Genomic DNA, 24,832 nt, shown 5'->3' with positions numbered 1-24,832 from the left:
AGTGAGACCTCGTCGAAACGTCGCCTAGACACCCCAACTTTTACACGGGAAGACACCCGAGGACACCAAAACCTGCATATATATATATATATATATATTCCTAATACAACATTGCAGAGCATTCTTTAGTAATGTAAGCAGGATCATTTCTGCATCCTGCTCCAGAAATGTCTGTAGCATCCAAGCGCACTCTTGTCTGATGCATATTTTAGTTAGGTCCTGACCTAGGGCTTCCAGACAACACTACTGTTGTGATTTTGCTAACTGTGGTTTATATCCACCTACTTTTCTGCAGTTCAGTGCAGCTCAGTTAGTCATCTGATTGCTGAAAAACTCAGCTAATTTGCTGGGTTTCCTTGCAGTGCACTTATCAGGCATTTTGGAGCTACAAATCTCCTACCTCCCTCCCCCGAAGTTGTGTAACTTCATTGTGCTGCTGTCTTCAAATAACCACTGGCATATTCTAGTTTGTGTTCTTGTTGTTATACACTTTTAAGGTCCTAAAGGTGAGCCTGGTAAAGTAAATGCAATTCCTGGACCTCCCGGACTTCGAGGACCAGATGGTAGGCCTGGACCACAAGGAGAAAGAGGTGAGAGCTACCTTTTCAAGCTGGACTACTGTCAAACTGACCCTTCTAAAATATTACACACACAAAAAGGGGAAAGGCTGCAATTTGTTATGGTCAAGCAGCAGCCACTACGCAAAGTAGCAACCTGCAGAAGAGGCTGAAAGAACAAGCAAGGTAAGCAAGCAAAATCTTGACAGCAAGGAGCAAAGATGCTCTAGTTTTGTAGGTGAGCGGCCAGGATTGACTAATTCCCTTATGCAGGGTGTTTACATGGATGGTTAAGGCTGCATCCTAGCCTCCCTTAGCTGGGAAGGCAAGCCCCATTGAACTCAGTGGGATTTCCTTCTAAGTAGACATAGTTAAAATTGCACTCTTGGCCGCTGTTGAGAGAGGGCTTTAGGCACAATTCCTGTATAACTTGTAACTCTCAACTCACCAGAGCCAATCAGTGAGGAGTGGGGAGAGAGACAGATCCCTGATGGAGGGGGGGGGGACCCAGGCAGGTACTTTAGTTTCTCTAGCCCCAGTTCATAGGGAAGACCCTTCAACCTCCTGAGTTTTTGTTCTAGATAGAGTGTGGCTTGCCATTTGATACTGCTGCCAGAACTACGTTGCATTCTTTGATAGGTAGTGTTGGATCCAGAGGGCCACGTGGATATCCAGGCCTCCCAGGACCAGAAGGTGACCCTGGCTTTTCAGAGAATGGATTTCCTGGCTATCCTGGCATTAAAGGTAGTGTATTTGTCTTTTCTCTAAGGAAAAAAAAGAGAGAGCAATAAATTGAAGTAATGAAACAAATGAGAAATTTAATAAATAATCATCTATGAAGTCCTCGAGAAATTCAGAGAGAGAGAAAAAGCTCGGTTAGATCTGTATTATCATGGACATCAGTGGTAGCCAATGTGTTGAATTCTGTAAGTTGTTGGGTTCCAACTCCCAACCCACAAGGCCAGGGATGAAGAATAATGGGAGCTGTAGTCAAACAACATTTGGAGGGTTCCATGTTGGCTCCCCATGGTGTACATATAGTATCATCATTAGAGCACTTCAGTAAAACTATATCATGCTTTTTCAAAATGGAGGACAGCTGACAATTTGACTTTAAAAGTAATATGCATACAAATTTCATTTGTTTTGACATACTGTACTTCTGGTGCTGTAATAGCATCTTCCATTACTCTGTTGTAAAATTGAACAGAGGGTTGTAGCACAGAGTGGCATATCCCACCAGCACAAGGATTTCTGCTTGTGCCATGGGATTGCCCTCCCCTCCTTGCACACATCCCTAAACCTGTTATGGGATCCCTCAAACTGTCCAGTGCAGATTTGGGAAGGGCAGTGGGAATGCACAGTGGAAAGAGAGGTGAGAAAGTCCTATTGAACAAGCACAAATCCTTGCCCAGACAAGACATGTTAGTTTGATGCTCTCCAGTTACTTGGTTCATTTTTTTTCCCCTGGTTCTGTTGTCTTTCAGACAATAAAATTCGCATTAAAAAATTAAATTCATGTTCAGTTTTTGCATATTATAACAGCTGCATTTATTTATTCATTCAAAACTTTTGCATCCCACCTTTCTTCAAAAAGTTCAAGGCAGCTGACAACAAAATTTAACCATAAATTAACAATTAAAAAAATATCAGTTGCAAGATTCCTAACTTAATTAGCAAGAAAAATGTCAGAACCTAAAAAAATGACATACCCACTTATCGCAAACCTTCAAGAGCCTGTGTTATATCATTGAACATTGTTTCCCTTCCACTTTGTAGGAGATAAAGGGTCTCCAGGATCCACAGGGCCACCAGGCTGTCCCGGACAATTAGGGGAACCAGGCTTACCTGGAAAACCTGGAATTCCTGGAGAAAAGGTTGGTTCGCAAACAAATTCCTCTGAGTTTAATGGGTTCTACTAATCAGCAAGAGCATTAACGATTTTAAGAATTTTAAGAAATGCTCAGAATATTAAGAAATAAAAATTAAGTTTTACTTACAGTGTTTGAGACATGACATTTATTGCTATTATTTCCTCCATGTTTTAGGGTGAACCGGGCCCAGTTATACCTGGACAACAAGGTAGACAGGGTTCCCCAGGAGTAGATGGCATGCCAGGTGAGAAGGGCGAAAGAGGATTCCCAGGACTTCCAGGCCTCCAAGGTCAACGAGGTCGTGATGGTGCTGATGGGCCAAGAGGTAGAGTATATTTTGAGCAAAATGTTCGCCTCCTTGACATATTAACTAAACATTGTGAAATTTCACTCATCGGAGGTTTCATTGAAGAAACTTATATCTCTCCGTTCCATCGCATTTGAGCAATGTTCAGTTTGTGCAACCTGAGGATACAGAAGGTATCCTTGAAGAAGTAAGGCCAACTCTCTGTGCACTCAGCTCTCATCCCTTCCTTGCTGCTACAAGAGGCATGGTGAAATGAGGGGCCAGGACCACAGCTTTAGTGGTGGCTTATCTGAAGATTGGGTGGCTGCCCTGGAAGTGCAGAGATTTAAACCCCAAGTCAAGCCAGACTTAAAAGAAATGGCATACTAGGCAATTGAAAAGGCCAGATATATCAGGTCTAAGTTGAATACAGTACTTTTAGGTCTCTAGTCTGGTGGAAGGATGGGAGAGAAGGAACCAGGTGCCTGTTGAACTGCTTTTCCTCCAAACTGAGGTGTCTGTCACCAAATGGACTTGGTCATTAGAGTGCCACCCCCTCCCCCCCAGCTACAGCTTTCCACACCTGTAAACTAAATGTGTGAAGTGGATGCATGTATGTGTGTGACAGAGAGAGGGGAGAAAAGAAGAGGAAGGGAAAGAATGGAAGCATAAGGTAAAACGGGGCCCTTCATCACATGATATTAAGTTACCTTAATGCTATCAATACTATCTTTTAGGAGAACCTGGGTCCCCTGGAGTTCCAGGAGAAAAGGGTGTTCCAGGAAAAATAGGTGACTGTCTTGTTGGCTTACCAGGCCCACCAGGTCTATGTGGATTAATGGGCCCTCCAGGTAAGTATTACACAAAATAATTGGGACTCATGCAGTGAACGAAATACATATTGTCACCCCCCTACTCTAAGCCTAGCACATGCTCTTCTGAACACCTGAAGCAAGGTCATGAAGCACACTTCACTGATTTATGGGTTGGAGCAGTGCTCATCAAAACCACAGACTTCTCTGTCTCATTTTCTTCACATAGAATATCTTAGTCAAGTATCTTGTAGGCAGTCATGGTCCTCTCTACAAAAGGGACATGATATCTCTTTGAGAATATATTCATATTTATAACATTGTTGATACTTCAGATAAAATCCTATTGAGTTTAGGTTTGGTTTGTTGAACAGGGAACGGACAAAATAGTGAAAGTTCAATCCTATACTTGACTACCTAATAGTAAAACCCATTTAATTCAATGGTCTTATTCCTAGGTAAGTGGAGTTAGGATTAAGACCTAAAATATTTTAACTCTGGGTTAAATCTTCTGCATAAGTCTCTGGCAGATGGTACCTGAAATAGAATTAAAAACCCAGAAAAAAGTATAGGCATACAAAATATCCAGACACATAGACACTGGTATGTTTAAATCTTTTTCACTGTTAATTTAAATTCCCTTTAAAATGTTTTTAATTATATTTGTTTTTTATTGATAATTTTAACCGCTTAGAGGTTTTGCTTCAATATAGTAGTATATACATTTCAATCAATCAATTTAATTAACGTTTTCTTATTTTTTTAAAGTGACCCGAAAGGGTTTTTGTCATTGTTGTTGTTCAAGTGGCTTTTAATTTGGTTCCTTTTTCTATCATGTATGGAAGAAGCTTGTATTTTGTTAATAGACTCTGGGCGTCTTCAATTATTCTGCAGGAGGGATTCAACTTTCCACTGCGTATTTAGATTTGCCACAGTTAAAGTAGATTAAAGTGGTCTGTCAAGCAAATCCACTTTAAAACAAAAACTGATGTTTTAAGGTTGTAAAACTGATGGGGAAATGCACTGAAAAGTGTGGAATGAACAAAATATTAACAGGAAAATGTATAGCTTCTGTGCTGGGATGAATGCTCATTGTTATATAACTTCCCCACAAACAAATCAACAAATGCTCAATAAACTCTAGATGTAATGTAACCTCTGTGTAAGCTTTACACCGACAAATTAGCAAGTTATCTGGAGGATCCCTCTGTATACATTTCTCTATATTTCTTAGTTGTCCTTGTCTGTAAAACTACTTCTTACAAAATATGCCCCCAAACCTATGTTCTTGACCTCAAGATCACAACCTTTTTCGGAGTGAGTGTGTGTAGGGCTAGGGAACATTTGCACATAATGTTCATTTCAATGTGTCTGTTATCATAGGAAAACGTGGAGTTCTAGGAGCCAAAGGAGACCCAGGTTTTCCAGGATTAGACATCCCGGGGTTCCCAGGACCATTTGGGCTGCCTGGATTACCTGGCCCACAAGGAGATGAAGGTACTCCTGGCATCAAGGGACAACCTGGCAGGCCAGGAGTACCAGGTGTACCAGGTATTTCTTGAAGGGAAAGTAACACATTATTAGTACCACTGCTTGCCATTTTATTCACAGGAGTTTTATAGATATGACCGGTACAATCAAATTAAGGCGATGGCATGATATTAAGTCTGTAGATAATGCATAGATAAATACTCGTTTTGCCTGGACTCTGACACAGGCAATAGGGAATGCACAATCTCTGTGTAATACAGTATTCTGTTTTGCTCACTTCCCACAGGTCTAAGAGGAGAAATAGGCTTGATGGGCGCTGTAGGTAATCCCGGGCTACCTGGTGTCTTTGGAAATCCAGGTATCCGAGGCAGCAGGGGTAAGTGATAATGCACTTCTCTTATCTTCTCATTATTTATACAGCCATAAGTAAACATTGTCAGCCTGTCAGATCTTTCCTGAGACAGCATCCCTCCATAGCTGCAATAGGAGGAAAAATTCCGTCTGGGAGGGCCCACTGAGAACTGTCCATGGTCCTTACTTTCCTGACCTCTGCTTAAAAAAGAAACCTGCACTATCTTTGCCTGTCCAGGAGAGACTCTGTCTGTGTCCGTTTCGCTTGTAAGCCTCCTTTGCTTGGCTGCTTTCACCTGTGACCTTCCAGGCTTATGGCAGCATTCAGTACGTTCCCTCCTTCAAGCCCTAACAAACAGAGAAGAAGCATGGATCCTGCTCCTAACTAGACTAATAGGTCAATGCTTAGCAGTGCTTTGTGGTCATATGATTTGCATGTCATTTGAATCTGGATTATTTTTGGCTGTTAGTTGGTGCTGGAGTATTATAGGGCAAAGGGCTGAATGAATGAATTGATTTATTACGGTCACAGGCCAGGACAAAGGGCCAAAATTAGTGTGACTTCTGGATAAGACAATGTATAGGTTCTAAATTTCTCGTGGTCTCCTTGGTAAAACGTTTCAAAGCTAAAACTGTAAATGGCCCACATGAGTTTCTGTAAATGTGAAAGAGGGCCAGCACATATTTTATTGGCCAAATGTGTATCATGCTATTACTTTTCCAAATGCAAGCCAAGTTTCTTCCAGCTTTTGAAGTAATAGACAAAGTGCTGCAATTGCAGAGAAGAAAAATAATAAAAGCAGTTTTGTTTTTCATTTGCAGGTTCTCCTGGCTTCCCAGGACCAAAAGGAAGAAAGGGATCCTCAGGTGAAAAAGGTGAACCAGGTAATAAAGGTTCTCCTGGAACATCAGAGTCAAAAGTGAGTTTTGGAGATAAAGGAGACAGAGGAATTAAAGGTATATGCAGCAGTTACTACTACTGCTAAAACCAGCTTGATGTCATTACAATTATCATGTTATGTTTTTTTAATGAGAGTGGTGGTGATACTGACTTCCAGTGTAATGCATGTCATTGCTGCTGTAGGATTTCCTGGAAGAATGGGACTCAAGGGAGGAAAAGGAGAGCAAGGTCTGAAAGGATGCATAGGTCCTGATGGACTACCAGGAATGCCAGGGCCACCAGGTATATGGACTTACTTATATATTAAACTGTATCAGATATACAAAATAATATGAACCTTCTTTTAGTAATTTGTCAAACTAAGACAAGAGCTAGTTAATACAAAAGTGATGTGAGGAATAATGCATCCATAATCATCTATGGTTATGTGCTTGCTCATGGTTGAATGGAGAATAAGATGAATGAACAGTTGCAGAGACTTCTCATACCAGTGCTGGTTAACATGGTGAAACGTACTTGAAATATTAAACGGTTAAAAACTCAAGAATGCCCAATCTTTTATTTTTAAAACTTGATGAAACTTAGTAGCAGCAACACCTTAATTTTAGGAAAATGCTAACCACACACTCATTATGTCATGCTTATGAGATACATTCGGACAGCTTGGGAAAATGTGAGCAGTGCCATATTCCTTGAGGGTCAATAAGTATCAGGTGTAGAACAGAGTAACCAAGAACACTGTTCTTTCTTTTGGATAATGATCCATGACATCCCATCTAATCCTGAAGTGCATCAAAATATGTGCAATTGATTATACTTTCAGGTTCCAAAGGAGACAAGGGACTTCCAGGAATTCTTGGTGGACAGGGATTGACAGGAGCTCCAGGAGACAGAGGGGACATGGGAGTGCCAGGTGATTTTACCCATGTATCTGAATAGTCATCAGGGGAATAGTACTGTAATAGCCACCTGAAAAACAAATAGCTGAATTTAGTGATTAATGCATTTGTAAGGACTGAGGACTGAATTGGAGCACGCTGTGCATAAATGGGGAATGGTGTTTCACAGGTTTTTGTGGGGAACAGCACAGCTCGTAATAATTTTATTAAGGCCGAAATACTCATTTCTCATTATTTTTCAAGTTCTTCCTGCATTTGTCTTGAATATACCTTTACTTAGAGGGGGGGGAATCTCTCTCTCTCTCTCTCTCTCTCTCTCTGTGTGTGTGTGTGTGTGTGTGTGTAAAGTTGTCTTTGTGGAAGGGTGAAACTATAATACAGCTGCTTATAACTCAGTCTCATTTCATATTTTCATTACTTGGTTTGGTGGCTCCCCCCCCCCTTTGGGAAATTAAAAATCTAAAATATCTATTCTGATAGCCATGTCTATGCCATTGCAGGTTCTAAAGGCGAACGAGGTTCTTCTGGTTTGCCTGGGTCACCAGGAATACCAGGGCCACCTGGCTTGTTTGGTATTCCAGGGGATAAAGGAGAACCAGCCTGTCCTGGATCTGGACCTCCTGGGGACCCAGGACCTGAGGTATAGAAAGTAATAGATCCATGGGTCCAGGCTGTGCTTAATAGGTTTGATTGTTATTTACCATGATCCTGTTTCCCATTGATGCTTGCTAGGGTGATCCAGGTCCCCCAGGAGAAAGAGGAAGAAAAGGTGAAAGTGGATCACCAGGACGGCCAGGGCTTGTTGGAGAACCTGGACTATCTGGAAACAGAGGGGACTCTGGTTTACCAGGAATTCCAGGTAAAGTGTGTGTTTTTAGGCACCAATGCAAAGCGTTAAGAGTGGAATATAATTTCTAAGTGAACTAAAACTGCAACTACTGTAAACAGCTTCTTTCTATGCAAAAGGTACCAGCTAGCCTAGGGATTTTGTGCCACAGGAAATACGTCAAACACTGCCAACTGATGCCATTCCTGCTTGACCCTGAACTGCCATTTGAACCAGTAGCAATCATCCTAGGAATCATTAACAGTGCCTTTGTGGCTTGTGATTGATGCTCCATGTGAATGCACGCTAACAGAAACAGTATAATGCCATGCAAATCATATTATTCAGTAATATGTTTCACTCATACAGCACAGGTTCTCCTTGGGGTATTTTAATACAAAGCTGATCTAGGTAATAACTTCCCATGCAGCTGGTTACACAACTGAATATCAAATCAGTGGGGAAGGAAAACCCATTGTGCAAAAGAGATACAAAGTGGTGTGTGTGTTAATACAATGATCCAAAATAGACTCTTCTTCTATTGATGGCTCCGTTAAATCCTGAGTTTCTCATTTAGATAAACAGGGCTCAGTACAGCACAGTTCAGTACAGTACAGAGAGCACTGTTATTGGGAGTAATGCATTTTTACTGAAGTTGATGTAGCAATGGTCTCTGTGTTAGCTGTATAAAGAGCAAACATTCACAAATGAAAGTTGCATTTCTTCTCTCTCTCGTTCTCTCCTTTGCAGGACAATCAGGACCTACTGGCAGTAATGGTATTAAAGGCGCTAAAGGATTACCAGGACAAAATGGCATCAGAGGCTCTCCAGGTCTGTTGCTTGTTTGCCTATTTGTAGTTCTTTTTCCGTCTTTATTTTTCCTCTTTTTCTCACTGTTGAAGAAAAATCAGTGGGTGATAAGCAATGCTGGTCCTACTCAAAATAGACTCATTTAAGTTAAATTAGGTTCATTAATATCAGTGGCTCTATTCTGAGTATAAAGTTGGATGCAATCCACAATGTTTTAGTTTTTCATAGCTTTTCCTATATACTTCAGTGAAAAACTGCTTCATCTCTTCTGGTCTCTACCACTGAGGTTTCCCACTGGTGGGCCAGAATTTGTACTGGCCAGTTCTAGAACTCACCTATATTTTTCAATGTACACACTTTCCATGGTGGGCTCTACTTTGCAGGAGGTATTTAACCAGAAGCTAGGCAGCTGTCTTTTCCTACTTACATTGTTTAGAACGGATCACTTGCATGCTGCATTACAAGCCCTGCGCTGAGCAGGGATTGCTACTACATGACCAGAAGTTTTCTTCCAACTCTGTGATCCTATGAAACTGACTGCTACAGTTAAGCTACAGAGCAGCAAATTGTGACCCAGAAAGTTACATGCAGCCCATCTGCCCTGTATTGTGCAGCTTGAGACAAACACACATACTCATAGCCATCCACTCTCTTTTTGCAGTGCTAGGCAAACTGTCAAACTAGGAGGTTTGCCAAATTGCTGCTGAGCCACCATATTTCACTGATAACATTCCGCTTGGTGGATTATATGTCATGTAGGTTTTCTCTCTGGACACAATCCTCAATACTGACCAGCGGGAAAGGGTGGTTGAGCAGTTGCTCCTTCCTACTTCCTACTGCCTACGCCTCTCCTTCATCTTGAAGAAGAGAAGAGTTTGGATTTGATATCCTGCCTTTCACTCCCCTTAAGGAGCCTCAAAGCGGCTAACATTCTCCTTTCCCTTCCTCCCCCACAACAAACACTCTGTGAGGTGAGTGGGGCTGAGAGACTTCAGAGAAGTGTGACTAGCCCAAGGTCACTCAGCAGCTGCGTGTGGAGGAGCGGAGACGCGAACCTGGTTCACCAGATTACAAGTCTACCACTCTTAACCACTACACCACACTGGCTCTCTTGATATAATGGCAGGTGATACCAACATCAAGGAGGCACAGGAGCAACCACCGTTGCTGATCACCTATCTTCCACTGGTGCCATGGGAAATGTGGGTGGATTACTGTGGAATAGGAAAGCACAGTTCCTGGCAGCTTTATCCTATACCATGAAGTGCTCCAACAAAAGCCTCTCATTAATCCTTGCAGGGCCACTCTCCTGCTCACAATAGAAAATACGAGCTTTCCCATTCTTTTCGTTGCGTTGTGAGCTGCTTTGGACCTAAGAGTGGCATGCACATTTAAGTAATGAATAATATGTGAATGATCAATACATCACTACAATGATGCACCAATATTAGATCATTCCAAAACCTAATATGACAACGTAATTAATTGATAATATTGTAACTTTTTAAATTATTTTAAAGTAAATTGTCATTCTAACTTATCCATTGATATCAACTATAAGAAGCATTTCTGGTACAATCACATATTAAGAATTATAAAACCATCAACCACAAATTAACAAATAAAGTGTATAATATTTTTTCATCAAGGCTAAATTTTCAACATCATCCTCAGGTTCACCTGGGTTACTGGGTGATGATGGACCACCTGGTGAGAAGGGTAGCCAAGGACAGGATGGTATCCCTGGACCCCCAGGAGAGAAGGGAGCACAAGGTATCCCATTAATAATGTTCATTCTGTTTCAATATGTTCTGATATTTTGGGGGTCATTATGGAATTCATGCCATGTCAAAATTTATACTGTTGAAAAGCACTCACATTTTAAACTTTTTGTTGCTTTTATTGCAGATTAAAAATAAGTAATGTATTGATCAAGTTTTCAAAGTAGTTTGATAATTACTAAAAGTTTCAGTTTTGATTCTTTAAAAACAACAACAACACACAAATAGGAGTGATTTGGATGATAATAACTGGAGATGACAGCTGCTAGGTACAGATCTTTTTCAGTTATTCGGGTTTGTTAAGAGGAAAATATTGAGGAAGATAACTGAGCCTGACATTCCATTTGCTTCTAAAGCTGCACTTTTGGAGTATTTGAAAGGAGGAATCCTGAAAAAGACCTAGAACTAGCAATACATTGGTTAATATCAGCTAGAATGTGTAATGCAGTAATGGTCCAGGCAAATATATGTGCAAATACTTTGTTACTGGATAGATATATGTTTGTGAATCCTAGAAATAAGGACTTTCAGTATTGCATTCAGTTATGTTTCTCTTCTTGTTATTGCAATGCATTGTATTGTATTTTTGTTCTGCATTTGTAATGAAAACAATTATGAATACAGGTTCTCCAGGACAGCAAATTCCTGGTCCTCCAGGCATTCCTGGTCCTAAAGGTAAAATTAAATTGTTGTGTTTTTTTGGGGGGGAATGAAAGTCAGAACTGTAAGTGTTAAAACGAGCTTAATTCTGTCTGCTTAAGTGCAGAGTAAACCAGTTTACTTCAAAATGTTACTTGTCTATTGCTTTTTGATTTTGGTTGCCATGCACCTAAAATGTGTCATGCCTCTTTAAAAGTACCGGTATATTAAAGTTGACTAACCTGTACCTAATGGTTGTTTAAATACTGCATAGGTGTCAAAGGAGACATTGGGATGCCTGGTATACCAGGGCCACCAGGTATTAAAGGTAGTATGGGAGACCAGGGACCAATTGGACCTCCAGGCTTACCTGGACAACCAGGACTTCCCGGGAAACCAGGTGCAATAATTGATGGCCAAAAAGGAAACAGAGGCCCCCCTGGTCCTGATGGAAAACCAGGTAGGAACTGTTATTTTATCATACCTAACACAAGTAAAATAGAGACTGTGAGATAATACTTAACAAGTTAGGCTGTCTCACTTTCAGTTATAATGTAGGTTGTGCCTCTCTGAATTCCACACAATTCCTGGTATAAAAACATTTTCCTGTTGTATGTATTATAAAACTATCTCCTTTTTAAAACGATATAGGTGTCCCTGGTATTCCAGGACCTGCTGGACTCCCTGGCTATAGTATTAAAGGAAATAAAGGTGTTCAAGGAAATGATGGCTTACCAGGCCCGCCAGGAACTAGAGGTGACGTTGGTCTACCTGGGCCAGCAGTAAGTGAAATAACTACATTTAATTATCCACTCACTATTTTAACCTTTGGTTGTAGGCTGCAACACATTTTAGCAAAGAAACCAAAACAAAATTACTACAAAATAGAAAAATGAGATGTGAGCATCAGTGTGTAGGCACCTAGGAGATTTCACTTATTTTTATATCATACAGCTATTGGTGCATTTAAACAAATTCATATTTCAGTAATGAGATATTGTGCTTTATTTTATCAGTGCCAGGATATTTATCAACAATTAGGGGAATATCTAGTTTGCAGTCTTTCACACTTATCCTAGAAAGCGCCATTTTAACTCTGAGGACTTCAGTAAAAGAAGCTCTCCTCTCATTAAGTCTAGTCACTCTAATGCTGCAACTTTTGAGACTTATTCAGAAATCTGCCTCTTGGCTAATCTGCTGTTGATTGAAATTCAGCTATATTTGCCTTACTAAATAACTGGGGAAATAGCAGACCACTCAAAATCGTTACTGATTTTGCCAACAGTGTCTCTTTCTAACAGCAGGAGAATCTTGTAGCAACACTGTCTTTCCAGGAACAGTAAGAATTTGGGTGGTGCTAGAGATCTGTTACAGAAATCTGTTCCCTCACTTACAGGGGATATCAGCAAGTGAGAGAAAGATTTGTATACCAACTCACGAACTTGCCAAATTCTCCCCTGCAGATGCCCTGCAGCCAGACTGTTGTCTCATTTTGCCTTTCTCTGCCTCCATCCTCTCCCTGCTCACAGAAACTGCTGAAAACCAACAAGCAAGTCTAGCTTGTGTATAGTTACTGAAACAAGATTATTTTTCTCATCTTGTTGTCTGACTTACAGGGAATTGAAGGCATCCCTGGCTATCAAGGTCCTAGAGGTGAACCTGGTTTTCCAGGATTCCCAGGCATCAAAGGTATTTGACTAACTTCGTAAAGCACCTTGTTATTTTATACAAAAGACTGCCTGGATACATTTCAGTAAATAATAAATGTGTGTTTTGTATACTGCGCTTCATGAGTAAACAGAGAGACTGGCACGCAGTGGACACAGAGCTTTTTCCATAGAATAAGTTGGCAGCTCTGGAGTTGCGGTTGGTTTGTTGCTATCATTTTGCAGTGCAGGTTCCAGGTTTTGGGAGGCCTTGGGCAAAGGAGCTATGAATGGGTCCCACCTTACGCAGCGACTTTGCTGCTCATTCATTTGCCTTCTCCCAATTCACACAACTGTCCAGGGGGAGAATGCAAGGCAAGTGCAGGATGCTTCTCCCGTCTCCTCACTATTGACACTGATTTAGAAAGGGCAGGTGATCAGGCAGTAGAAACAAGGAGGAGGAGAAACAGGACCAGGAAGGCAGGGAGGATGCAGAGAATGGCAGGAGCGGCTCACCCAGCAAAGCAGAGTTGCAACAATAGCCTCCCAGCAGTGGACTCACTCACTACAGCTTACCAGGAGGAGCGAGGCAGTTGGTGAGGTTGGGGCTGCACAGGTGTACCACCAGCAGGAACACCAGATTGGCTATACTGGGTCATCCTTGCAGGCCTGGCCTTGTCTCCTTCACATGCTTCCTCGTATTGCTGCAGTTCCACTCCTTAGGTGAACGGTTTCTGGGGAAGGATATTGCCAGAGCCTTGTGTGGACCAGCAGTTGAACAGCAGACAAGGTTTGCGCCTACCTGTTTAGGGAAGTTTTTAATATTTAATGCTGTATTGTTTTTAATACTCGATTGGGAGCCGCCTAGAGTGGCTGGGGAAACTCAGTCAGATGGGCGGGGTATAAATAAATTTATTATTATTATTATTATTATTATTATTATTATTATTATTATTATTATTATTATACCTGCCTTCCTAACAATGCAATGTAAAAAGAAGTAGTTGCCACTGATGACTAAGTAGGATGAATCCCTCCTTCTTTTTCTTCTTGCCTTTGGACATAGGCCAGTTACAGTTAAGGGAAAAGTTTTCCTTTTTAAGTATCCTGCTGTGCAGCTGCTTTGGAAATGAGCCTTTGAGCTAAGCAACAGGAAGCATTTGGAATGTGATAATTCAGTTCTTAACTAGGTTACAGCTGTCGTCGTTTTTCTGTTCTGCATTTCTGTTTCTATCAAGGTACACAAAGTGACTTATAACTAAATGCACTACAAAATGTAAAAGCTTGCCTTGCAATGCAAGTTAAGGGGAGAAACAATTAAACAGGGTACAATAGTGAGCACCGGAGCATCATTTGGATGCTAGAAGTTCATCATAAGACCATCGTATCAGGGCTACGTGGCTTCAGGATGTCTGCCCACCTCATATAAAAAGGTAGAGGTACCCCTGACCGTTAGGTCCAGTCGCAGACGACTCGGGTTGAGGCGCTCATCTCGCTCTATAGGCCGAGGGAGCCGGCATTTGTCCACAGACAGCTTCCGGGTCATGTGGCCAGCATGACTAAGCCGCTTCTGGTGAACCAGAGCAGCGCACGGAAATGCTGTTTACCTTCCCGCCAGAGTGGTACCTATTTATCTACTTGCACTTTTGACGTGCTTTCGAACTGCTAGGTGGGCAGGAGCAGGGACCGAACAATGGGAGCTCACCCCGTCACAGGGATTCGAACTGCCAACCTTCTGATTGGCAAGCCCTAGGCTTAGACCACAGCCTCATATACTCAAGGCTTATTTTCTGGGCAGAGAAGTGTGACTCAGCCAGGCATTCCTTGACTCATCTTTAGATGGGTGGCAGTGCATGGACTACATTTGCTACATTCCTGGGCTTCAAAGTCAGGGTAGGATTATTTAGACAGAAGGAGGAAGGGCTGGTGGAAACTGGGCCAGCACATCTCATCCAAAGAAATAGAGGCATACCCTGGGAGAAAAGGAATTGGGGGGAAACATTTGCATTTACTCCATTGGAAGTGTATTTAACAGTGTTCAGCAGGACTTACTTCCAGGAAGGAGTTTCAGGCTATGCTAACCTAATGAAGTAGGTCAATGCAGATTGATATATTAATAAAATTATCACCATTTTATTTTATTTAATAACCCAATTATTTGTCTCATGTGTTTCTTATAGGTACAAAAATTCCCCTAAGCAATGAGCCAACTTGGAACTTTAGGAAGGGCAGCAGTTGTGTTTATTTGACACAAAATCAATATTAGGCTGCAATCCTATACACTAGGAATGTGAATCCTCTGGCCCTCCATATGTTGCTAGACATTTCCCATCAGTCCTGGCCAGCATGGCCAATGGTCAGGGCTGATGGGATTGTGGTCCAGCAACATATGGAGGGCCACAGGTTCCCCATCCTTGCTATACATAGTTACCTGAAAATAAGTCACATTGAACTCAGTGCAGCTTGCTTCAAATTCGACATGTATTAATATTAGTTGCTGGGAGATTGCACAGATTAAATCAAGAGTGGCTAGCCTGCAGCCTACAGGCCATATCTAGCCTACAAACATTTCTATGTGGCCCCCAAGACAGCCTCCACTTTAAAAAAAACAAAAAACACTACCTAGTATTATGAACATCATTCATAACATCTCTTAACAAGACTGTCTCATTTCTAATAATGTCAGGTCTTCTTTTCAGGAGAAAAGGGTAATCAAGGACCACCTGGGCAAATAGGAGTACCAGGACCTGCAGGGTCAAAGGGACCATCTGGTGAGTATACTTGACTAGTATCTATAAAGCTGCCCTTGGTTCCTTTGGGAGGAAGGCAGGATTTGCATATCCTCATCATCTCTCTAGGTCTACCTTCCTACCTCATCTCCTTTGTTTTTTAATACACTAACCAACTATTTGTTTATCCATTCATTTACTAGGTCCGCCTGGAGCACCTGTGGCTGCTGTCTCCTTCCCAGGAAACCCAGGTCCTGCTGGACCTCCAGGAAACCTAGGAAGCCCAGGAGATCCAGGTCCCAGAGGACCACCAGGGCCACCAGGTACAAGTTTCATAATATCTCCCTTCTGTTTTATCTAATAGAGAAGAGGAACATCAGGGCCAGATAACATGTCCTGCATAACCTAAGACATGGCACCATAAAAGTTTTTGCCTGGGCTGGAATAGGTCCTTTAACTTTTATCATGTCTCTTGCTTGTCTGGATAGATAGAGAAAGGTGAGAGAGACAGAGACTAGCCTACTGTATAAGTGGGCATTCGTTCTTCGGCCCACGTTTTTCTCTGGCTCCACCCACTGCTGGTATGTGGCCCAGAAGGAAATGTGACCCTTGATGGAAAAAGATTCCCTTGTCCTGGCGTAGATAAACACAGTGGGGCACATAGATCTGCAGCAATTTGCAATCCAGTTGCATTTATTCATTTAACTATTCCTAGGCTTTGTTTTCAGGTCAAACCCTTTCAAGGCAGCTTCCAGCATACAAATAATTATAAAAGTTAACAATAGCAACTAGCAACAAACTAGCACTAAGAACAAAATACTAAAGCTTTTGAAGCATTAAAATATATTAAAATGTTAAGCTCAGAATGTTATATACGAGTAACATAATACGAGCCTTGGAAGGACCTTTTATTTTTATTTTATTTTTTTAAAAAGGCATTGCAAATTGAAATGTATATTAAAGCAACAAATAGGTGTTTTTCATTGCTGTAAATAGTCACTTATGTCCCACACAGCAAAATATTCCGGCTATTTAAATATTTCTTATTTGCTTCAAAATCAGATAGGTTATTGAAACCCGAGGACAAATCCAGAGGGTGCCTACATTGATACTTTACTATATGCTAACATGTGCTTTATTATATGAATCCAGGACCTCCAGGTGTAAAGGGCCAGCTAGGTCGTCTTGGGATACCTGGCATACCTGGACCACCTGGACTAAAAGGAGACAAGGGTTTTCAAGGCCCGAAAGGTACTGTAAATGAGATATAGATAGTGCTACACTGTAATAATTACATTTGTGTCATTAGCTAGTTTTGAGTGCACAGGCTTGAAATACCTGAAGATCCCTTGTAGGCAGTGTCTTCGTCACTGTTGAATTTTGAGGGGGCCCAACCCCCTCCTTGAAAATTTTGAGGGAGCACTTGGTCCTCGCCCCCCTCCTGCCAGATGCTGCAGCTGCCTTTGACTTCAACCAGGGAGGGCCAAGGTAGAGGGGACACTGCTTCCACAACCTTCTACCCCAGCCAGCAGGTGATAAATCTACCGCCCCATGACTCATGGTTCCTTATTAGGATTGTTCTGCCCCTCTTTAGTTTATCTAGGATTTGTAGAATATTGGAAGCTTTCTCCAGCTACTTCATTGGTCTGTAGTGCCAGGGGAGATGTCATTTTTTTAAAATACAAAGGCACTGCCACAGTCCTTAGATTATTAACACTTTCCCAGAAATGTTTCCTTTCAGATAGTCTGTGTGTATGTGATAGTCTGTATTACAGAATATCACCACAAAACAAAAACCAGGTTGCTCTGTAAAATTTATTTCTCCTGCTTTGATCTTGCAAGTCTAACCATACGCCAACTGACTTTTTTTTTGTTTAATTGTTGATACCACAAGGTCAGGTTGGCCAAGATATGATAATTGTGCAATTTGTGTTCACATACAGCAGGGGTGAGGAAGCCCCAGCCCATGGGCTAACCTCTGCCCTCCATGGGGTCCAGTTGGCTATTCCAGGCCGTTTTCCCTAAACCATGTGTACCCACCCATCAGCTGACATCATTGGTGATGTCACTGGTGACATCAGTTGATGGGTGGGAGGACAGGGTTTAATCTCACATTGGCTGTGCTGCCCTGGATCACACAGGATTTAATTCCCACTCATCAGTTGATGAAGAAAAATTAGAGCCCTTTGCCTAGTGATGGGTGGTGGTGGGGAGATGGGGGAATCCCTCCCCCACTGCCACAGCTGCCATCCACTCGCTTAAAGAGACCTAGAGCAAAATGTCTGCAAAGCACCATTTGAGGCAGCCTCCCTCCTGATAAGACTTGCAAAGCCACGCAGGTGATTTTGAACGGAGGAGGGCAGTCCCGCACCAATCAAGTTTGCCCCTTGAGGCTGATCCTGATAAAGATCTGGCACATGGAGCCAAAACGACATATCCTACCCTGACATGCATGCTCTCTCAGATATGAAAACACAAATACATTTGGTTTGTTTGTTTGTTTTTACCTATTTTTTATTTTATTTTAGGTTTGCCTGGAATGCTTGGGTTTCCTGGTGGGAAGGGACTCCCTGGATTCCCAGGAAGTTGCTTAACTGGCCCAGTCAAAAGGGGCTTCATCTTTTCTCGGCACAGCCAGTCAACAGAGATTCCGTCATGTCCATCTGGGATGTCTCAAATCTATAGTGGTTATTCTCTCTTATTTGTACAAGGGAACGAGCAAGCACATGGGCAAGATCTTGGTACTTTTATAAATATATGCTTCAGTTGATTTCTTTTAAAGGGGACATTTTTATTCAGCAGGACAATCATACCAACTCTGTTGTTACACAAAAGAAAACATCTCAGTGCCTGGCGTAGATTACATAATTATGTAAGGAAAAGTATTTTTTTTAATGCTACTCACCCTGGAGCAGATTGTGCTTTTTTGAACAGGCCTGAGAAAGTAGCCTCCTTTAGTTATTTCTCTTGATGAGAACCCCTGGAAAATAATAGCGTAGCAGAGACATTACATTTTCCTTTAGCCACTTCAGTTCCTATCTGCATTTCTTTACATGATATTATATGCTCCTTTATTACAGCTGTTGCATAAATGTTACAGAAGTGCTGCAACATTGAGTTCTTTTTAAGTTTTATCTCATGCAATTACAGATGATTCCAACTGTAGTGTCTAATCTCCAAAATATTTCCCACTCCCTTATCTTTCAGTCACACTATATTTAGGTGCTAAATAGCATGGATTAAAGCCTTTCTTCATTAATAAAGGGCCTTTGCCACCCCTAGTTATTCTGAAGTTGCCCCTATTACAGTGTCTTAGTTGCTTATTACTGTACTATAAATCGTATTTTGCAACAGATCTGTACAAAGAAGCTCATCATAGCTTCTCTTCTGAATCTTCTAGGTTCAGCCGGTAGCTGCCTTCAGAGATTTACCACCATGCCTTTTTTATTATGTAATCCAAGTAACGTTTGCAGATTTGCTTCTCGCAATGACTATTCATACTGGCTGTCAACAGCAGAGCCAATGCCATTAGATATGGCACCAATTTCTGGGAAAGCTTTGGAGCCTTATATTAGCAGGTAGTAGTTGTGTTCCTTTTCTGTTTGTGTTTTCACATGGATTTGTTTGCTCATTTGTTTTGGATAAATGTGTCGTAGATTATGATTTGTCAACTGTTTCTAGTACAGATTTGTGGAGAAGGTCAGGGCCAGCCCAATCATTGTGCAAATTGACACAACTTGCTAAGGCGGTGGGGGCATGGAGGGCAGAAAATTGTCACCCCACCAGGCACCTGCTCATTGCCAGCCAAGTGCCCATTTTCCAAGATGCCACCCTGTTATGTATTCAGTGGTGTGTGTTGCCTGATCTTGAGTCTGGACTAAGGATTCTGAGCCCCTGTGTTCTGATTCGATACATGATATCCAATCACAGAACATTTCAGGATTTTGGCCTCTGCCATTGGCTCTTAAATTCTGTCTTATGATTTGCAGCTTGGAAGTTTAGACAGCCAATCAAGTTGGGAGTGGGAGTGGCCCAGGCCTCCAGAAATGTATATAAGCAGTTGCTTTGCCCCAATTGTTCAGTTCTGTAGTTCAGTAAAGGTTCTTGCTATTATCACTATGTCTTGCCTTGTGGGAACCCACCTACACTTCACACCCCACCACCACCACCAGCAGCAGTGGCATTCAAGTGGCAGTACTCTTTGCAGCCCTGCTCTTTAGTACCGTTTTGTTTTGTTGGGACAGTAGAGTTTCTTCCTAATAGCAATGATGTCATTGTTAGTTAGATTTGGCTACATAACAACATAACTGAAGGCAAATGCAGGAGAGAGGGAAAGTGAATAGCTAAAAGTCAATTTGTGGGCTTCATCCTAAATGAGCCCTTGCCTATTTCCCGCCTAATGACTTTGTATGCCATGTTGTAGGTGCATTGTCTGTGAAGGCCCTGCAATGATGATAGCAGTTCACAGCCAAACCACTTCAGTTCCACCATGTCCTCAAGGCTGGCAGTCTGTTTGGAAAGGGTATTCTTTTGTTATGGTAAGAAAGAAAGAAAAGGGGGGATCTCACTGCACTTTGGAAATAGTAATATGGTAGGAAGGGGTGGGGGAACAGTTCCTAAAAGTAGCCAGTAAAAGGTATTACCATGATATTGGCAAAAATTAGAAACTGCTATATAAAACCTGTTATGGGCAACTGTGGTTCCTGCATTTTGGGATACAAATAGTGCCTCAGTTTTAAGCTGTGGATTTCACATCATCAAACAATTGCCAGTGAACAGGTTTTCATGGAAGACATGTATGCTCACAGTACACAGGTGCAGGCTCAGAAGCTTCTGGACAAGCGCTGGCGTCTCCAGGATCATGCTTGGAAAAATTTCATGCCATTCCATTTATTGAATGCCATGGCCGAGGGACATGCAATTATTACTCAAACTCCTACAGCTTCTGGCTGGCTTCAATAAACCCAAGAAGAATGTTCAGGTATGCTAACTAACCTTCCTTTGTGAGTGAGCCACCACAACAGAACAGCTAATGCAGAAGGAGCTCTGGTACCAAAAAAAAAAGCTCAATGAAAGCAGCAACTGCTCCACTCGTATCAGTACTGAAGACGGAGGGCAGTATTCAAATACATTTCCATGCTAGCACAAGGTTTAGCACCAGCACAAGGGGTTGTGACATTTTCATACATACATTTAAACATTTTAATGCACTGCTAAGATGTACAAGCACATAAATATTTGTCCTTTGCTAGCTGCCTGCCATTATGAGTCCCATTTAAGTAGACACTGCCATGATCTGTTATTAATTGTCGTGGTTTAAGCCACTTAGTGCAACATATTTGAGGTGGAATAAGCCCAAGCAAAGCCTTGGGCTTGTTTATTCCCTCTTGTTCTACCTCCTGTGTAGTCAGGAGACTTCTGTTGTGTTAAGTTTCACTTTCAGTGACTCCTGGCTTTTTATATCATATGAACCATGGAATGGTTCACACACCACACTAAGCCAAACAGTGCCATAGCATGATGTGTGAACCATAGAATCATAGAGTTGGAAGAGACCACAAGGGCCATCGAGTCCAACCCCCTGCCAAGCAGGAAACACCATCAAAGCACTCCTGACATAAAACCAGGCTGTTGTAGTTTAAAACAAAGTATTCAATTTCAAACTAAGAAAACTTCAAAGCATGAATTATTAACCAACCTTTGTTTTAAACCTCTTCTCTGGTTAATATGGCATAGCAAACTGGGATTTTCTGAAAGTGGGACCAAATGCGGAAGGAGAAGGGGCAGCAGAGTACATAAGCCAAGGCATTTGCTCAGGTTTGTTTTAGCTTTTGCACGTAGCACTAAACCACAGTTTAGTGTTATGTTGGAATGCAGCCAATGACTCATACTTTTGTGGAATCTCTGTGTTTACCAGCCTATTTTGTTTTTATTTTACACGGAGAGTTTCCTTCCCTATAGAATGTGCATGGTTTTTTTCTTTTTCTTTTTAAGGAAACCATTGTCGCAGACTCTGAAAGCTGGAGAAATGGAAAAAATTATAAGTCGCTGCCAAGTCTGCATGAGGAGACCCAGCTAAACAGAACTGTCATTAGAGAACGAAGCTCCAGTTTTATGTCGCCAAACTAAAATAAACCAAAAAGGTTTTGTGAACTTGTAATATGGTGTTTTAAAAGCTGCAGAGACGAGAACACACTCCACAAAGTAGTAGAAGCAAAGTGAAGGGGAAAGGTAACTTCTGGACCAAGCATGCTGCTCATTTGTATGTCGGATATAGTTGCACTCACTGCTGCTTTAGTGTAACTGTTGGAATCTTTTCAATCTCCTCTCCCCTTTACAAAGAGAAAAGTTGCCCCCTGCCTGCCCAGATGTGTGACCCTGCTCTCCAGGGTGAACCAGCATACAGCAGCACTCTTACTGAAGGTAGCTAGCTGATAATAAAGCACAAGTGGCCCAGGCATCCTTCTCTGTGTTAGTTTATTCCAGCAGTTACAGTATGACACAAGGCCAGACTCAACTGAGTTGTTGTGCTGGTGGGAGCCAGTGCGACAAGTCCTGCTAGGGCAATAGGACTTCCCCACTCTCCTCTTCCCTGGATAGCTCAGTTGGTTAGAGTGTGGTGCTGATAACGCCAAGGTTGCAGGTTCGATCCCCGTATGGGACAGCTGCATATTCCTGCATTGCAGGGGGTTCGACTAGATGATCCTCAGGGTCTCTTCCAGCTCTACAATTTTATGGATCTTCCTGTGCAAGCATCTGCTCAGGTCAGAAGAACCCCTGGAATGGGTTGCAGGGGAGGAGAGGGAAGATCATTCCACCTAGCAGGCAGAAATATTTGTGCTTACAGAACAATTGCCTTAGTATGACGCTGAATTCCACTCACAGAGTGCAACTATCCAAAATGCACATGAATGCGATATGCTGGGATCAGATGCTATGCCTTCCCTCCACTTTCTGTTTCCAACACTAGGTGGCGTGTGTTCTTTTTCTCTGCAGTTTCACAGGTGCCTTAACTAAAGCCAAACTGTATTTGCACAGTAAACTTGAAGATACCAATGCTGTACTATAATGGAATTTGAAATAGTGCAATATTTTAGCTTTTGTTTCTAGTAAAATGCAAAGCACTTTCTTGGAGTAAATTGTTTGTGTTGGCAGAACTAAAAGGTTGTCACCTTCTGAACTCTGCCAACTCCTGGGTCCGTATAAATCTGAACTAGAGCATCGCCGGTCTTTTTAATCTAGAAAAAGACAGCTCAAGCTGCCTTTCTTGTGCTTTTCTACCTGCAAAATGGAGCAATCAGGGTAGTGTTGGTTTACATAAGTGTTGCCAAAGCAGATATTATTTAAGTTGAAACTCTGGCGCAACAAGCAATTAAGTGGGAGGGGGCTGCATGAAACTTTTGAAAGTTCATCAAATGAATTATAATTCTCCAATCACCCTTCGATGGCAAAGAAAGAGAATTTTAACATATTCATAGCAGTGCAATAGAAATTTACAAGATGAACGTGTAGGTTAGTTGCCCTCTAAATACATCCGTGATACATTTGCATATTTATTGGATCCTACTAACTTCAGTTAGTATTTTGGCCAGCCTTACTAAATGAGTCCTAAAAAATGCAAATCTCATGTGATTTATGCTGCCTTTGGATTGGTTCCAGATTAAGCTAGCTATGCTTCAATCCCATTGAAATAAAAGGGACAAGGGAAGCATGAGTACCTTAAATCCCTTTGGGACTAAGGTATGACTAACCTAATACGGCTCCAGCTGAGGCTACTGAGGCAGAACTGACAAACTATAAATGGTCACTCTCCTGATAACCCTTAACAAGAATCATCAACCAGAAACTGAAATGGAAGAAAACTGGTTTTCATTCAGCCTGTATATGTAGCACAAATGATTAGTACTGTATACAGTATTGTACTATGTGTTGAAACTGTGCTTGTAATTTTTATTTTTATTTTTAGGCTGAATAGGCTTATTCAGAATGAGGCTGGAGTATGATGTCAAAAATGTGCACCAAATTTAAATGGGATCTCCCATAAGAATATTTTGTATGGTACTTTAGCCACTGCAATAAATGCAAAACCTCTCCTTTTTGTCTCTATTATAAGGTATCAGGTAGTATCTGCACATTTAATTTGTTCTAAACTGTTTTATTGTTTGTATTTTACATTGTTGTGACCCACCGTGGGGCCTTATGGTGAAGGGTGGACAATAAATCTAATAATAATAACTTTTGTGGACATAAATGGTGGTTGAAAACATCAGCCAAATTTAATCAGAGTCCATCCAGTGAAACCCAAGCAGCTAAAGGTAATAGCTTTTCAGCAAATTCAAGTGGTACTGTCTGGGGAAAGGTTTATATAGAACCTGTGGTTTAAGTAAACCGACTCTGCAACCCTATGCATTTACTCAGAAGTAAGTCACACTGTGTTCAATGAGCTTTCAGAGCAATCTTATATGTGTCTATTCAGATGAAAGCCTCATTGACTTCAGTGGGATTTGTTCCCAGGTAAAGTGAGTATAGGAGTGCAAATTTAGGTACATCATTCTGATCCAGCAAAGGAGACTTCGATGCACAGCTAATGCAGATGTCCATCTGGATCTAAAAACTCATGACAAGGTACATCCAATTCCTGTTGAACTTGATGATGGGGACTGCACAGGCAATCCCTGCTTAGGGCCACTAGTTGCGTTAGTGTGCAACAAAGCACAGCTGGAATTGGATCAGGGTCTTTATATATTATTATAATTTATGTATGTTTTTTGTATAAACGTGTAGTTCTGAATGTTTTGTATTTATAACATTGCACTTGAAAGAATTACGGAAAATATTAACGTTAACATTAAGGTTGCTCAATGCTTTTGCACAAGTATCAGCACTGCAATATTTAACAATAATAATCTTATCTCATTAATCTACATACTTGTGTAAATGTATAATTCTAAATAAAGGATTTAGAGATCTACAAGTGCGCCATTTCCCTCTCATTACTAATGGGTATTTTTGCAAGTGCGCCATTTCCCTCTCATTACTAATGGGTATTTTTGCAAGTAAACATTTTTATTTAATTTATATTTTAATTACTCTGGCGTCTGTCTTTTAATGGTGGACTTTTAGTGATAACAATGCTGCAAAATCATTCTGATGCCAAAGCTTGCTGTGCTGAAAATTAAGTGCTTAAGACAACCCCAGAATCATTACAGCATCACAGATAATTACATTAT

The 24,832-nt window shown here is 41.4% G+C and overlaps 1 protein-coding gene across 1 annotated transcript in view; it reads left to right on the top strand.

The window, feature by feature from the left end:
- Positions 1 to 23,837, top strand: part of COL4A3 (collagen type IV alpha 3 chain) — a 72,904-nt gene extending 49,067 nt beyond the window's left edge. The window contains exons 27-52 of the mRNA XM_081910296.1: positions 498 to 590; positions 1,197 to 1,301; positions 2,337 to 2,434; positions 2,606 to 2,756; positions 3,455 to 3,568; positions 4,913 to 5,080; positions 5,307 to 5,396; positions 6,194 to 6,328; positions 6,456 to 6,554; positions 7,096 to 7,185; positions 7,672 to 7,811; positions 7,904 to 8,030; positions 8,748 to 8,828; positions 10,482 to 10,580; positions 11,213 to 11,263; positions 11,502 to 11,687; positions 11,879 to 12,009; positions 12,844 to 12,916; positions 15,573 to 15,644; positions 15,806 to 15,925; positions 16,755 to 16,853; positions 18,131 to 18,343; positions 19,003 to 19,180; positions 20,026 to 20,140; positions 20,411 to 20,583; positions 21,597 to 23,837. Of these exons, the coding sequence (XP_081766422.1) occupies positions 498 to 590; positions 1,197 to 1,301; positions 2,337 to 2,434; positions 2,606 to 2,756; positions 3,455 to 3,568; positions 4,913 to 5,080; positions 5,307 to 5,396; positions 6,194 to 6,328; positions 6,456 to 6,554; positions 7,096 to 7,185; positions 7,672 to 7,811; positions 7,904 to 8,030; positions 8,748 to 8,828; positions 10,482 to 10,580; positions 11,213 to 11,263; positions 11,502 to 11,687; positions 11,879 to 12,009; positions 12,844 to 12,916; positions 15,573 to 15,644; positions 15,806 to 15,925; positions 16,755 to 16,853; positions 18,131 to 18,343; positions 19,003 to 19,180; positions 20,026 to 20,140; positions 20,411 to 20,583; positions 21,597 to 21,681 (3,086 nt within the window). The 3' untranslated portion in view covers positions 21,682 to 23,837. The remainder of the gene's footprint in view (positions 1 to 497; positions 591 to 1,196; positions 1,302 to 2,336; positions 2,435 to 2,605; positions 2,757 to 3,454; positions 3,569 to 4,912; positions 5,081 to 5,306; positions 5,397 to 6,193; positions 6,329 to 6,455; positions 6,555 to 7,095; positions 7,186 to 7,671; positions 7,812 to 7,903; positions 8,031 to 8,747; positions 8,829 to 10,481; positions 10,581 to 11,212; positions 11,264 to 11,501; positions 11,688 to 11,878; positions 12,010 to 12,843; positions 12,917 to 15,572; positions 15,645 to 15,805; positions 15,926 to 16,754; positions 16,854 to 18,130; positions 18,344 to 19,002; positions 19,181 to 20,025; positions 20,141 to 20,410; positions 20,584 to 21,596) is intronic.
- Positions 23,838 to 24,832: the final 995 nt, after the last annotated feature.

The sequence above is a fragment of the Podarcis melisellensis genome (genome assembly GCF_964234715.1).
Source record: "Podarcis melisellensis genome assembly, chromosome: 5".
Lineage (NCBI taxonomy): Eukaryota > Metazoa > Chordata > Lepidosauria > Squamata > Lacertidae > Podarcis > Podarcis melisellensis.
This window is presented reverse-complemented; position numbering and strand designations above follow the sequence as displayed.